General features: G+C 59.6%; 1 protein-coding gene across 1 annotated transcript in view; it reads right to left on the reverse strand.

The window, feature by feature from the left end:
• The window catches only part of LOC127474851 (zinc finger protein 239-like), a 103,871-nt gene extending 91,816 nt beyond the window's left edge, over positions 1-12,055 (reverse strand). Inside the window, exons 1-2 of the mRNA XM_051796161.1 lie at positions 11,438-12,055; positions 9,689-9,767 (exon numbers count right to left, since the gene is read on the reverse strand). Coding sequence (XP_051652121.1) covers positions 9,689-9,740 — 52 coding nt within the window. The 5' untranslated portion in view covers positions 9,741-9,767; positions 11,438-12,055. The remainder of the gene's footprint in view (positions 1-9,688; positions 9,768-11,437) is intronic.
• Positions 12,056-12,425: the final 370 nt, after the last annotated feature.

Genomic DNA, 12,425 nt, shown 5'->3' on the forward strand with positions numbered 1-12,425 from the left:
GCCTGGTCTCACGGAGGAGGCCGACGGCACAACGACGGAGGGCGTGGCGAGCACTGAGGCCGCGCCTGTTCAGCGCCTGGCCGATACCCCCAGCCTGGACTTTCTTGAGGAGAGAGCTGTCTCTGCTGAAGTAAGCAGCCTGTGGCCCCCCAGGCTGGGTGTGCTGGGCCCCCTCAGCCTTTGAGGCTGGCACAGTGTGCTGGGAAGGGAAGCATTTCTCAGGGGAAGCTGGGCAGGTATCTAACTCTGGCAGCTCTCCACCTCTCCACTGTGTATCCTCCAGGCCAGACTGCGGGACCTGGGGACCTGGGGCTGCTCAAGGCATCTCCAGTCCCTGGGGCAGGTGCCCTTGAGGCCAGACAGTGGGACTGGATGAGGCGAGGCATTTCCCAGGCTTCTCTCTTGCAGCTGCCTTCAAGGCACGACTGCAGGACTTGAGGAGCCAAAGCTTTTCCATGGCATCTCTGCTGCAGGTGTCCATAACGCCAGACAGAGACATGCAGCAGAGACCCCCCACGGTGCCCAAGCTGGCCTGGGTGAAGGAGGAGGAGAAGGAGGAAAGCCCTGGGGTTGCTCCAACACAGCAGCCTGAAGAGGTGCAGCAGGTGCAGCCCCCACTGGAGGGTGAGTGCTGGAGCTGGGCCACAGGGCTGGTGGCTGCAGCCCCCTTGGCCTCATCCTGTCCCATCCCATATGGACATGCCCAGGGAAAGGGAGGGGGGTAGAGGGGCCGGGGCTGATCTCCTGGCAGCCGTGCTCCATCCACTGGGCATCCCGGGGCTGGCCCTGCCTGCTCCTGGAGCCCAGGCCTGGGCTGTGTTCTCCGGCCTCTCCCGCACACCCTCAGCTCTGAGCGCGCTCGCTCTTTGCCAGATGCAGGCCAGGAGCGGACAGAAGAGCAGCTCCGTGCCCGTGGCCGCTTCCGCAGGGCAGCACAGGTACCTGCAGCCATCCCCGCCTGGGCTGGGCCTGCTCTCACTGCTCAGCCCAGCACCGCTGTCCCAGCCCTCCAGGGGACATCCCTCTCTCTTCCTTGCCTTTCTCCTGTAGCTGGTTTGCAGATTCATCAGGTGCATTTGGCATGAAGAGGCCACTTTCATGGCCACTGGGGACACGGCAAACTTGGACCTCTTCAATGCCCAGACCAGCGCTGCCCTGCTGGATTTGCTTGTGCAGAACGGTGTCTACAAAGCGAAGCAAGTAAGCAGCCTGTGGCCAGGGCTCCAGTCCCCCAGGGATGCTGTGGCCCCTCACGTCGGCTGCTCTGGGTCCCCTCAGCCTTTGAGACCAGCAGAGTGTGGTGGCAAGGGGAGCACTTCTTGGGGGAAGCTGGGTAAGTTACTGGCTCTGGCAGCTCTCCAACTGTCCCCTGTGTCCCCTCCAGGTGCCGGCCATAGTCAGGTGCATCCACCAGTGGCTCACGTCTAATGTGTCTGATGAGCACAGGCTGGACAAGACTCTTGTCCTGCTGACCGAGGCACACCCCACGGATGTTGCAGTGACCCTGCTGCGCTCTGCCCCAGCCTGTGACAGGTATGGGGCCCACCTGCCTTGAGGGCTCACCTGCCTTTAGACCCCATCCCCCTGGACAGCCTGTCCCAAATGGTGTGCCAGAGACATGGAGACTTCCCGGACACTCCAGCTCCTCTCTTTGCCAGCTCTGGCATGTCAGCCTCCAATCCTGAGGCCAGCCTGCCTCCCTGCCCCACAAGGCACTGTGGTTCTGTCACCTGGGCCCCGCAGCTGCCCAGGCCACAGCGCTGTGTCCCAGACCCCCCTGAGCCAGAGTTGTGACTCCACAGAGCTGCTCGCACCATGTGGAAGACGCTCATCTCCTCCAGACGGACTAAGGAGCCGGTGCTGCAGATCCTCTTCCATGTGCTGGAATACTGGCCAGCGCACAGGAGACGCACCTCTGATGGGGATGAGAGGGATGTCTTTGCCCTGGCTGTGAGTTTCTTGAGCTGGCCTCTGCTCGCCCCCAGGTTGCCTCTGGGATGCCTTTCCATCCTCCCTCACCACTGCTTCTCCCTGCCCCAGGCACTGGGCTGCAGGCCTGGCTTAGGGGCAGGTTCAGGGGCAGCAGGCTGGGGGATCCCCCTGTGTCTCCTCTGGCCTGTCCCTGCCACGCTTGGGCCCTGCCACATGGACATCTGGGCCCTGAGAGCTGTCTCTGGATGCTTTGTCTTTGGCAGGCAACTGTGGCACTCTGGGAGATCCTCCAGCTGTCCCACTCCTGGTGCCCAGGGGGAGTGAAGGACAATTCCCCCCGCCTCCTTCTGACTCTGCTCTTCCAAGTTTTCATCAGCACAGAGGAGATGTCAGAGGAGGTCGAGACCTTCTGGAGGCGATGCCGGGAGCAGCGCAGCCTTCCCCCCAACCCCAACAGGTGCTCCATCCCAGTCCCCTCTCCCTGCCATGCCCTCGGGGCTGGGGCCAGGGCTCTGTGCCTGACCTGGGCTGTGCTCTGCACACAGGTTTGCAGTGCAGACCGTTAAAGCCCTGCTGCGCCAGCTGCTGGATGAGGACGTGTTGATGGCGATCGGTCGCAAGTGTGGCTGGGACATGCTCCTCAAGGCTGACACCCACCACTATGCAGTGGGTCTGCTGGCCAGGTGAGAGCCCTTTCTCCCCACTGCCCCTGTCATTTCTGCCCTGTGCACAGGCCACCCCACACAGTGCCCGTGTGCTGGGCCAGAGGGCCTTGGCAGCCAGGGATGGCTGAGCAGAGTGGAAAAGGCGGAGAGGGGTGGCTGCACAGGAGGAGCCACCTCCCAAAGTGCCCACGTCCTCTCCTGGGCTGGTGGCCAAAGACCAGGCCTGTGTGAGTTGGTCCCAGGAGAGCTTTGCCCACCTGGCTCAGGGTCTCTGGCACCTTTATTCCCCCTTGCAGGGAGCTGTGCCGTTTCTCCCGCTCCTTCTGCCGCAGCATCGCCGTCAGCCTGCTCCCGCGGCTCAGCAGGGGAGAGCCCCTGTGGGAACTGCCTGCCCTGGCTTTCCTGGTGGAGGTGAGCCTGATGGCGAGCGCTGCCTGGCCCAGCTGCCTCCCCCTCTCTGCCCTCTCACAGCCGCAGCCGCCCGGGACGGTGCCTGCACCCTGTGCTGCTGCCTGGGCCCAGCCCCGGGCGGGTCTGGGCTCCTGCCGGCCGGGCACCCCGTCACTGCTCCCTGCCTTTCAGGTCCTGCACTGCCTGAACCCCAGACAATGTGGGCCCAGTGTCCTGCAGATCATTTCCAGGCACCTGCGCAGGCAGTGCCCGGAGAGGCGTCGCCTGGCGCTCCGAGGCCTGGTGGTGCTCAGCAAGGCTCCCGCAATGGTGAGCAGGGGGCAGGGGCTGAAGCCGGGCTGGCAGCGTGAGGCTGTGCAAGGCAGTAGCTTGGCCTTGGCTGGCCTTTGGCAGCTGTGGCAGCTGCTCCCAGCTCTCCTCCTCCCCGTTCAGCTGCCCGACTCCTTTGGGATGCACCTTTGGCCTCTGGGCCCTGCGGCAGCAGCGTGGGGCTGCACCACAGCATTGTGTTCCACACAGGCTAAGAGCATCCGGAGCCTGAGTGAAAGCCTCCTGGAGCTACTGCAGGATGCAGACAGTGATGTCGTTGAGATGACCCTCTCCGCGTTCATCAACGTGCTGCACTTGAAAGTTATCGAAATATCCACCCCTACTGCCCTGAAGTTTCTTGAGGCACTGCGGCCACTCTTTGACAATGTAAGGCTCTGTGCCCCTCATCGTGGGCACTGAGTGCTGCCAGAAAACTTTGGGCCCAGTATCTTTTCAGGCCTGTGCCCCGGTGGGCCTGGAGAAGCCAGTGCTGAGGTCTTTTCCTCTTCCTTTGCACCAGGAGCACAGCCAGCTGCAGCAGCTCTCCATGCTCCTCTTCCGGGAGCTGATGGAGGCGACAGAGAGGAGCAAGAGCCTAAAGCCACACGTGTACCTGAGTCTGGTGCCATTCTACTTCAACTGGCACAATGAGAACCAGCGTGTGGCAGAGGTGAGGACTCGTGGGCTCTGGTGTCCCCATGGCAGGAGGCTGCTGTGCCTCCTGCCCTGTCCCATGGTCGCCTGCAGCCTCCTCCTGGCCTTGGCGCAGGGATGCGGGTGCTGTGCCCTGGGCTGCGGTGCCATGGCCCGCTCTCTGTTGCTGTGCAGGCCTCTCGGAGAGCACTGTTTGGTGCAGCCAAGTTCCTGAAGTGGAGGGATCTTGAGAACTTGGTGACCATGGAGCAGCCATGGAGGTTTCCCGAGTGCCTGGTAAGGACGGCCCCAAAGCCCCAGCCCCTGGCTCCCCAGGAGCACCCAGCCCTCTGCTCCCCCCAAACCCGGCCCCAGTGGCTGCTGGCCGGGCCTCAGGGCTCTGCGGGCAGGGGAGCCCCGTGCTGGGGGCAGGGAGCGCCCGGCCAAGGGGCAGAGCCTGAGCCGAGCCTTCCCTCCGTGCCCTGGCGCTCTTTGCAGCTGGAAAAGGACAGGAGCCGAGTGGGCCAGTACGTGCGCCAGGCCCTGCCGTTCCTGGAGAGCCCAGAGGAGCCCCTGCGAAAGCTGGCCATCAAGTTCCTGGGTGAGCCACAAGGCCGGGGTCCCTCCCCACCCCGCTGCAGCTCGGCCCCAGCCCCGGCTGCTGCAGCGGCAGCAGGATGCGGCCCAGGGCATGTGGAGCCCCGAGTGGCCTGGTGCCTGCTGCCGCCCTGTGCCAGCCCAGCCCTGGGGCATCCCCATGCGGGAAGGCCCCGGGCTCAGCCCTGCCAGGGCAGGAGGCCGTGTGGCCGGGCTGGCAGTGCTGCTGTGGGGGACCTGAGCCTCTGGGGCCTGACAGGCTCTGTGTTCCCAGGGATCGCCGCCAGGTCCATGAAGCAGGAGCAGCCAGAGCTGCAGCTCATCTGCCAGGGTGAGCGAGGGCACCTTCCAGCTGATCCCCTTGGGCCCTGCTCCCTCCTGGCCATGGCAAGAGCTGGCTGGGATGACCCTGGCAGGAGGGGCTCCTCACGTCCCCACACCCCTGGCCTCTCACCTTGGCTCTCTTCCTTTCTCTTTCAGCCCTTCAAGGCATCACTGATGACAGCCCTGCCGTCTCAGACCTGGCCCTTCAAACGCTCCACATCATCAGAGCTGTACGGAGAACTTCATTCTTCCCATTCTGGTAGTCTCCGTTGCTGCCTCTTCCAGCCTGTAGAGACATGACAGAAGACATCAGACTCGCCATGGCAGGCCTGGCAATCCAACACTGCTACATGCCAAGAGCAGTACAGATGGTTCCCTACTGCAGATTCCAGCAGCTCCAAGACTGGCTGTGCAGGGCATGGAAGACCCGGCCTTTTCCACAGGGCAGTGTCTGCCTGTGCTGCTGCAGCTCTGTGGGGAACTGATGCAGGAAGCTCCATCTCCTGGGGCCACCTGAGCCTGTGGGGAAGATGCCTCTTCCCTGCAAGCACCTCCTTTGAGCCCAGCATGGGAATATTACATCCATGTTATCACACACAGAGGCCCAGGAGCTTTTTTTATGTGCCCAGTGTGCACAGGGCCTTGGGGAAGAGGAGAAAAGGGCTCCCCGTGCTCAGCAACACTTGCCCCGCTGTGCAGCGTGCCAGCAAAAGACCAGCAGGGGAGGGGGCGCTGGGAGGCCAGGAAGGGGTGAGGTGCTGTGGAGGCCCTGATGGGACAAGGGAGCAGGAAGCCTTGAGGGGAATCTGTGAGGGGGTGGGTGGCAGAAGGCTGTGATGGGACATACTGGGAGCAGGCCCCGAGGGGCAGGGTGGAGGGAAAAGCCCCCAGGACTGGGGGGGACAGAGGCCATAAGCAACCCCCAGGCAGCCACCTCCTTCCCTGCCAGTCGGCTGCTCTGGTGCTTTCCCGAGGCCTCTCCCAGCCCTGTGGCAGAAGCCCTGGAGGCCAGGCCTCAGCAGCAGGGTGGGCACACCCCCAAGGGGGCCAGGCTGGCCTGGCTGGGGACAAGGAGGGCAAGGGGGTCCTGCCAGGGCATGTCTGCCGGGTGCTGCCGGCCAGGGGCAGTGGCACAGGCAGGGCTGGTGGCCAGCCCGGGCCCCCACGGCTGCCCAGGCCACGGGGCTGTGGCCAACACCCCCCTGAGCCAGAGCTCTGGGCCCACAGAGCTGCTGCCACCACGGGCAGGGCGCTGGGCTCCTCGGGCAGGCCTGTGCACTCGCTGCTGCCCAAGCGGCTCCGCCCCACAGACAACAGCACCAGAGGCTGCCCAGGAGCAGCAGCAGCACCCACAACGCCTGGGCCTCCTCACCCAGGCACCCACACCCGCCAGGACACCAAAAATGGGCAGACTGTGGACACAATTGCACCCACTTTGGCAAAAGGCTTCAGGGCAAGTGGCCACCACAGCTTTCCAGTGACTCCCCAGCCTCACAGCAACCCTTGGCAGCTTCAGCTGCAGCCTGACATCCTGACTGACTTCAGTGGCCCTGCTTGAGGCTGGACACACCTTCCACACTCAGGTGTCCCCAGCCAGCTCCATTGGTGCCATCCTTAGAGACTCTGCATGGACACCAGCCTCGGGCTGCAGCTGCTCAACCTCTCCTCCACGCAGGCACCTTCAAAACACGGGCATGGGCTTCTAAACTCTACGTCCAGCACTTGAGGGCAAAAAAGGAAGGAGCAGAAGCTGAAGCAATACAGGGCCTCGTGTGGTGGATCTTCAGGGATGGAGCTGATGGGGGTTTTGTGCTGCTGCTAATCACTTCCACCCCAAAATCATGCCAGGAAGGAGCAACAGCTTCTGCCTTCTGACAGATGCCAAGTCTTGCCACCAATTGCTCCAGCTGCTGCTCACAACAGCCGCCTGCAAGAGGGCAGACCTCAGTGCCCCTTGGCTTTGGCTGCCCTCTGGCAGAGAAGTACCCTGAGGACACAGCTCTTTGGGGCAAGAGACGGGCAGCAGCCTTGCCAGGACTTGGGGCGGTGGCAGGTCTCCTTGGGCCAGGACTTGCCAGAGGCTGTCCCTCAAGAATCCCGGGAGGAGGCAGGGAATGCTGAGCAGATCAAGCCCTGCCCAGATGTCCCATCGGGAAGACACTGTTCTAGGGGGAATTCACTGGGTCTATTGACTCTTCCTGACTGGCTTAATGACTCAGTCATGGTGTGTCCCTGTCACTCAGATGCCTTCTTGGCCCCACCTGACATTGTGATTCATGTGACTGACAATACCTTTAACATCCCTGTAAGTGATCCTTGTTATTTTAGTTGTAGCACAGATCAAAACGTATCTACCCTCCATTGATCATTAATAATTCCAATGGGCAGAAGAGCTAAACTGAGGATCCCAGGGAAGCAGAAGCTGGGAGGATGAGGCAGGATACAGTGAATGAAGGAAACTGTGAAATGCAGAAATCCTCAGTGGGTGGCTGACTGCTTGGATCATCTCTGCAGCAATCCCGGCAGCTGCCGCAGCCACGGCTCCTGCTGCACTGGCCATTCAGTGCAGGCCATGCCTGCAGGGCCAGTGTGTGGGCACTGTGGCAGCATCAGGAGCAGGGGTTCAGAATCTGCCTGGTTTCAATATTCCAAGTCCTCTGGAAGCACATGGGACAAGCCCCAAGACAAGGAGCTCGGGTCCTGGCCCTCTTGGCCGTGAACTCTGCATGTCCAAACAAAACAGGGGCAGAGGTGGGACCAAGCGGAGTCACTCTGCACCTGCCCTGAGTTCATGGGAATGCAAAGGGAGGATGGACCTTGGCTGAGTGCTTGGAGAGAGAGAAGGTTGTTTCTCCAAGTGGAAATGCACTTGAACCAGCCTGCATGACCAGCCTGTATTTTTCTCTGGTGGCTGAACACAGCCAGCACATGAGGGGAGGGGAATGTGTGGGATCAGGGCACTGCTTTGGGACCATGCTGGGAATTCTGGTGGACTAAAAGACATACACTGAGTGCTGCTCATGAGAGAAGAGGAATAAAAGGGGACACGGAAAAATGTCGGCGGACAAGTCCCGCAATGGAACTCTGTGTGTGCAGCCTCATTTTCTCCCTCAGCATCCACAAGAGAGGAGGCAAAAAGTAGTGTTTGGGACCCCAAAACTTTCTTGGGGGGGGGGAAACTGGGGATTGAGGGAACAATGGAAAAGTGGGAGGAACAGGGGGAAGGGTAGAAAAGGGGGGGTTGTCTGGTAGGTCCGGTGGCCCCATGGGGGTCTTTGGGCACAGGAGGGGTTGGAAAAGAGGGGGTGCCCCCCTGAGCTCCCAACTTACTGTGAGGTGCTGGGGGCTGCTGAATCCAATCTCAGAGTTGGATTATGCCAACACTTTCAGTTTAGAGGAATTACAGAGGTGTGACTGAACCACTTTTGTCCCCCAGCTTTTAACAATGGCAAATCAGATCTATTGATAAAAAGGAATTTATTTAGGGTTCCAAATGATCAAACAAAGGATCTTCATCAGAATTATTTACTGCACAATACAAACACTAAAACTACCAGGAGTACAGGATAAGATAAGACAGTGTTCTACCCTAAAGAAATTGTTGAAGAAATTCTACTAAATTTGGCTTAAAAGCAATAGTTCTTAATTTGAGATGGATGTAACTCCCCCTCCAGCAGTGACCTTGGTGGGGCCCCAGCCAAGGCAGGAAACTCCACGCACCCCCAAGAAGGGTTCTGTTGGAAGAACCTGCCCCTGTGAAAGGGATTGAAAGGGATGGACTGACAGTCACTGGACTCCAGGGGTTGCCTCAACATCAGGGGGTTTATTCAGGGTGGAAGCAGCGGCTGAAGCTCTTCCCATAGTCGGGGCAATTGTAGGGCTTCCCTTACTGGTGGGTCTGTTGGTGGAAGCAGCGGCTGAAGCTCTTCCCATAGTCGGGGCAATTGTAGGGCTTCCCTTACTGGTGGGTCTGTTGGTGTCTGTTCAAGGTTGAGCTGTGGGAGAAGCTCTTCCCACACTCCCCACACTTGTAGGGCCTCTCCCCGGTGTGGATGCGCCGGTGGATGACGAGGGTGAAGTTCCGGTTGAAGCCCTTCCCGCAGTCAGTGCAGCGGAAGGGCCTCTCATCCGTGTGCGTCCGCTCATGCCTGAGGAGATTCCCGCTGGTCTGAAACCTCTTCCCACATTCCCCACACGTGTAGGGCCGTTCCACAGTGTGGATGTGCTTGTGTTTGCGAAGGGTGGAGCTGTCACTGAAGCTCTTCCCACATTCCCCACACGTGTAAGGACGTTCCCCAGTGTGGATGTGCTGGTGGGTAAGGAGGCTGGTGCTCCACCTAAAGCTCTTCCCACATTCCAAGCACCTGAAGGGTTTCTCCCTGCTGGGAGGCTGCTCAGGGACCACCAGGTCAGAGCTCCCCCTCAAGCTCCGGCCGCCTTCCCGGCACAGGCTGGCTCTTTCCTCCTCAGAGCACCCTGGGCTGGCTTTGGAGCCCCTCCTGCGGGGGGATCTCCGGCCCTTTTCCTCCCCGCTGCCTTCCTGCGCCGGGGAGCCCTTCAAAACGGCCTCTCCCACCAGGGTCTCACGGGGGGATTTGTCCTCCGGGCTCTCCGTCCTCAGCTCGGGGCCTGGGGCAGGAAGCAAGAAGGACAGGCAGGGGATTTGCCTCCGGCCCACAGGGAAGGCCAAGGACATCCCCCCAACTCCGGCCCCGGCAGGACGGCGGCGCCAGCGGGGTTGTCCTGCAGCCGGGGCCATGCTGGGCTGACAGAGCCAGCACAACACCCGCCCAAAGGGACACTGACTTCCTCCTCACCTGCCTGGGGGGCCCAAGGCATCTTCCTCTTCCTCGCAGCCTCCTCCTCCATCCGCCCAAGCTTTGGGAAGGACAAATCCTGATGGGGGGAAAACAAGGGCTGAGCGCGTTGGCTTGGGGGTTCCTCCTGCCCAAGTCCATCTCTAGAACTCACTGTGCATCCTGTGTCCATAAAAACCTCCAAAACACCAATATTCAGCCCAGAAATCCCAAACCAACATGATTCAGGTAAAAAACCTCTTAGAAATGGCGAGATGAACCTCCTCACAAAATACAAAAAGTTAAACTTAAGCGAAAAAATACACAAAATATGAAGATTCAACCCCAAAAAAGGTGTTCAATTGGGAGGATGAGGAGAGTGAGGTCACTTCATGAGCACTTGATTGAGTTGCAATATATTAATCAAAAGCTGTATTAATGTAGTATCACTTAAAACTCACCAGGGCTGTTCCACGAGGTTCTCTGGCCCCCTGCCAGTCTGGGGCTGTTTCTCCAAACCACCAAACCAAGTGTGCCAAACGCCCTGGTTGGTCAGTGCCGGCTGGGGGAGCGGGCACTCGCTGAGGGGATGAGAAAACTGCACCCGGGGCTGGGCTGAAAGAGGCTTCAGCACCACTTCTGATGGCCCAGGGACAGCATCTGGCTTCTCCCAAACAGAGAGAGGGCACTTGTTCCTCTGCAGGGAGTCAAGGGCAGCAGGGTGACTCCTGCTGCATGGATGGTGTCCCAGTTAGAACAACTGGGACCGATTCATCACTGGATAGGTATAGCCCAAAACTGTGTATTCTATGGCCCTACATGCCATTTCCCAGAAACTGTTGTCAGGGGCAGGGGGGGCTGCCTGTGGGGGGATGTTCCTGTCCTCATACCCTTTTATGGAATTCCCCACCCTGAGCATCCTGATACCCTTTTATGGAATTCCCCGCTCTGAGGGAAGGATTGACCATTCCTTTTATGGAACTCCCCGCTCTGAGGGAAGGATTGACCATTCCTGCCTGAACTGAAGAATATATAAACCTGGAGTTTCAGAACCTTTCTACCACTCGTGGGACCCAGAGGAGAACTGCAGCTCACTGCTCTTGGCCAGAGTGAGACCACCACCCTCGACTGGACTGCAGTCACCATTCTGACCGGACTGCAACAGCTCTCCCACCAGCAGGTTTTTCCGCTCTCCCTTTACTTTGGACTCAGGGGGGCCCGGGGAACACCACTTGTTCATATCCCAGGGTGCTGGGTTGTACATTTGGGTTTTTGTGGATTGAAGCCGGTTGTTTGTCTGTCTAATCATACTTGTTGTGTTGTTTTAATAAATTGTTATTCTGACTTGTGGTCTCTCTTTTGAGTTGAGTTCATTTTCCCTGCTGGCTTACCCTTAAACCAGCACAGATGGAATGGCAGAGGATCCCTTGGGTCCCCAGGTTGAATCAGCACTAGGGGATACAAACTGCCCTTGGGCTCAGGATGCAGCTGCCAGCACAGATTTCCCTGCAAAGTCTGCAGGGAGTAAAGCTCTGGAGAGTAGGTGTGCAGGGACCTAAGAGGATTATGGACAGGGGCCCAGCAGGGACAGTCAGGGCCTGCAGGGGAAGGCACAGGGACAACCTGGCCCCCCACGCTGCCAGGGCTGTCTCTGCTCCTCCTTGCAGGCTCCGTGGCCAGGCACAGTTGGTGTTCCTGGGTGCCCACCATCTCAGCACTTGGAGACCCTCAAATCAGCGCCCGCAGCTCTGCAGCAAAGCCCCAGCTCACCTGGCACACAGGGGATGGACACAGCACCTGCTCGGGGATGGGCACTCACAGCTTTGTTTCTTCCCCACCACAGGGCTCTCCTTGCTCAGCAGCACCTCTGCCTTGCACTTATTCTCAGCCTCACCTCAGGGACAGCTCTGGGCTCACCTCCGCGCCACTTCTCAGCCTCACCTCAGGGCCTGGGCTCAAGGACAGGAACCTGCAGGGAGGGGACATCAGGTGCAAGCTGAGGGCTGCCTGCTTGCACTGGCCTCTGGGCTTCTTTCTCCTTCTACAACCAGCCCACAACTCAGCCTGCTTTTCTAACACCACACATTTACAGACTAACCTTGGAGATAGATATGGACAGACATCTCTATCACCCTGGGGATGGAGCCTCAAGCATGTGCTGCCACAGGAATGGCAATCAGAGAATCACAGAATCAGCCACGTTGGAAAAGACCTCCGAGATCATCAAGTCCAACCCTGGATCCAACCCCGCTGTGCTTCCCAGACCATGGCACTGAGGCCACATCCACTCTCACCTTCAACACCTCCAGGGACGCTGACTCCACCCCCTCCCTGCCCAGCCCATTCCAAGGCCTGATTACTCTCTCAGCAAAAAATTGCTTCCCAATAACCAACCTAAACCTCCCCTGGCACAGCTCAAGACCCAGCCCTCTTGTCCTACTGCTGCTTCCTGGCAGAACAGCCCCACCCCCACCTGGCTCCAACCTCCTGGCAGGGACTTGCAGACAGTCAGGAGGTCTCCCCTGAGCCTCCTCTTCTCCAGCCTCAACACCCCCAGCTCCCTCAGCCTCTCCTCACACCACTTGTGCTCCAGAGCCCTCCTGCCTTCCAGCACATCAACACACCCCCAGCTTGGTGTCACCTGCACATTTGCTGATGAAATGCCTGGTTCTGCAAGAGCTGGAAATACTCAAGGGGCAGCAGGACCAAGTCAGGGGCCTGAGGGGCTTTGGGGATTGGGGGTACAAACCAGTACAGA

The sequence above is a fragment of the Manacus candei genome, unplaced genomic scaffold (assembly GCF_025592945.1).
Source record: "Manacus candei isolate 608988 ecotype Guabito, Panama unplaced genomic scaffold, ASM2559294v1 h1tg000045l, whole genome shotgun sequence".
NCBI classification, from domain to species: domain Eukaryota; kingdom Metazoa; phylum Chordata; class Aves; order Passeriformes; family Pipridae; genus Manacus; species Manacus candei.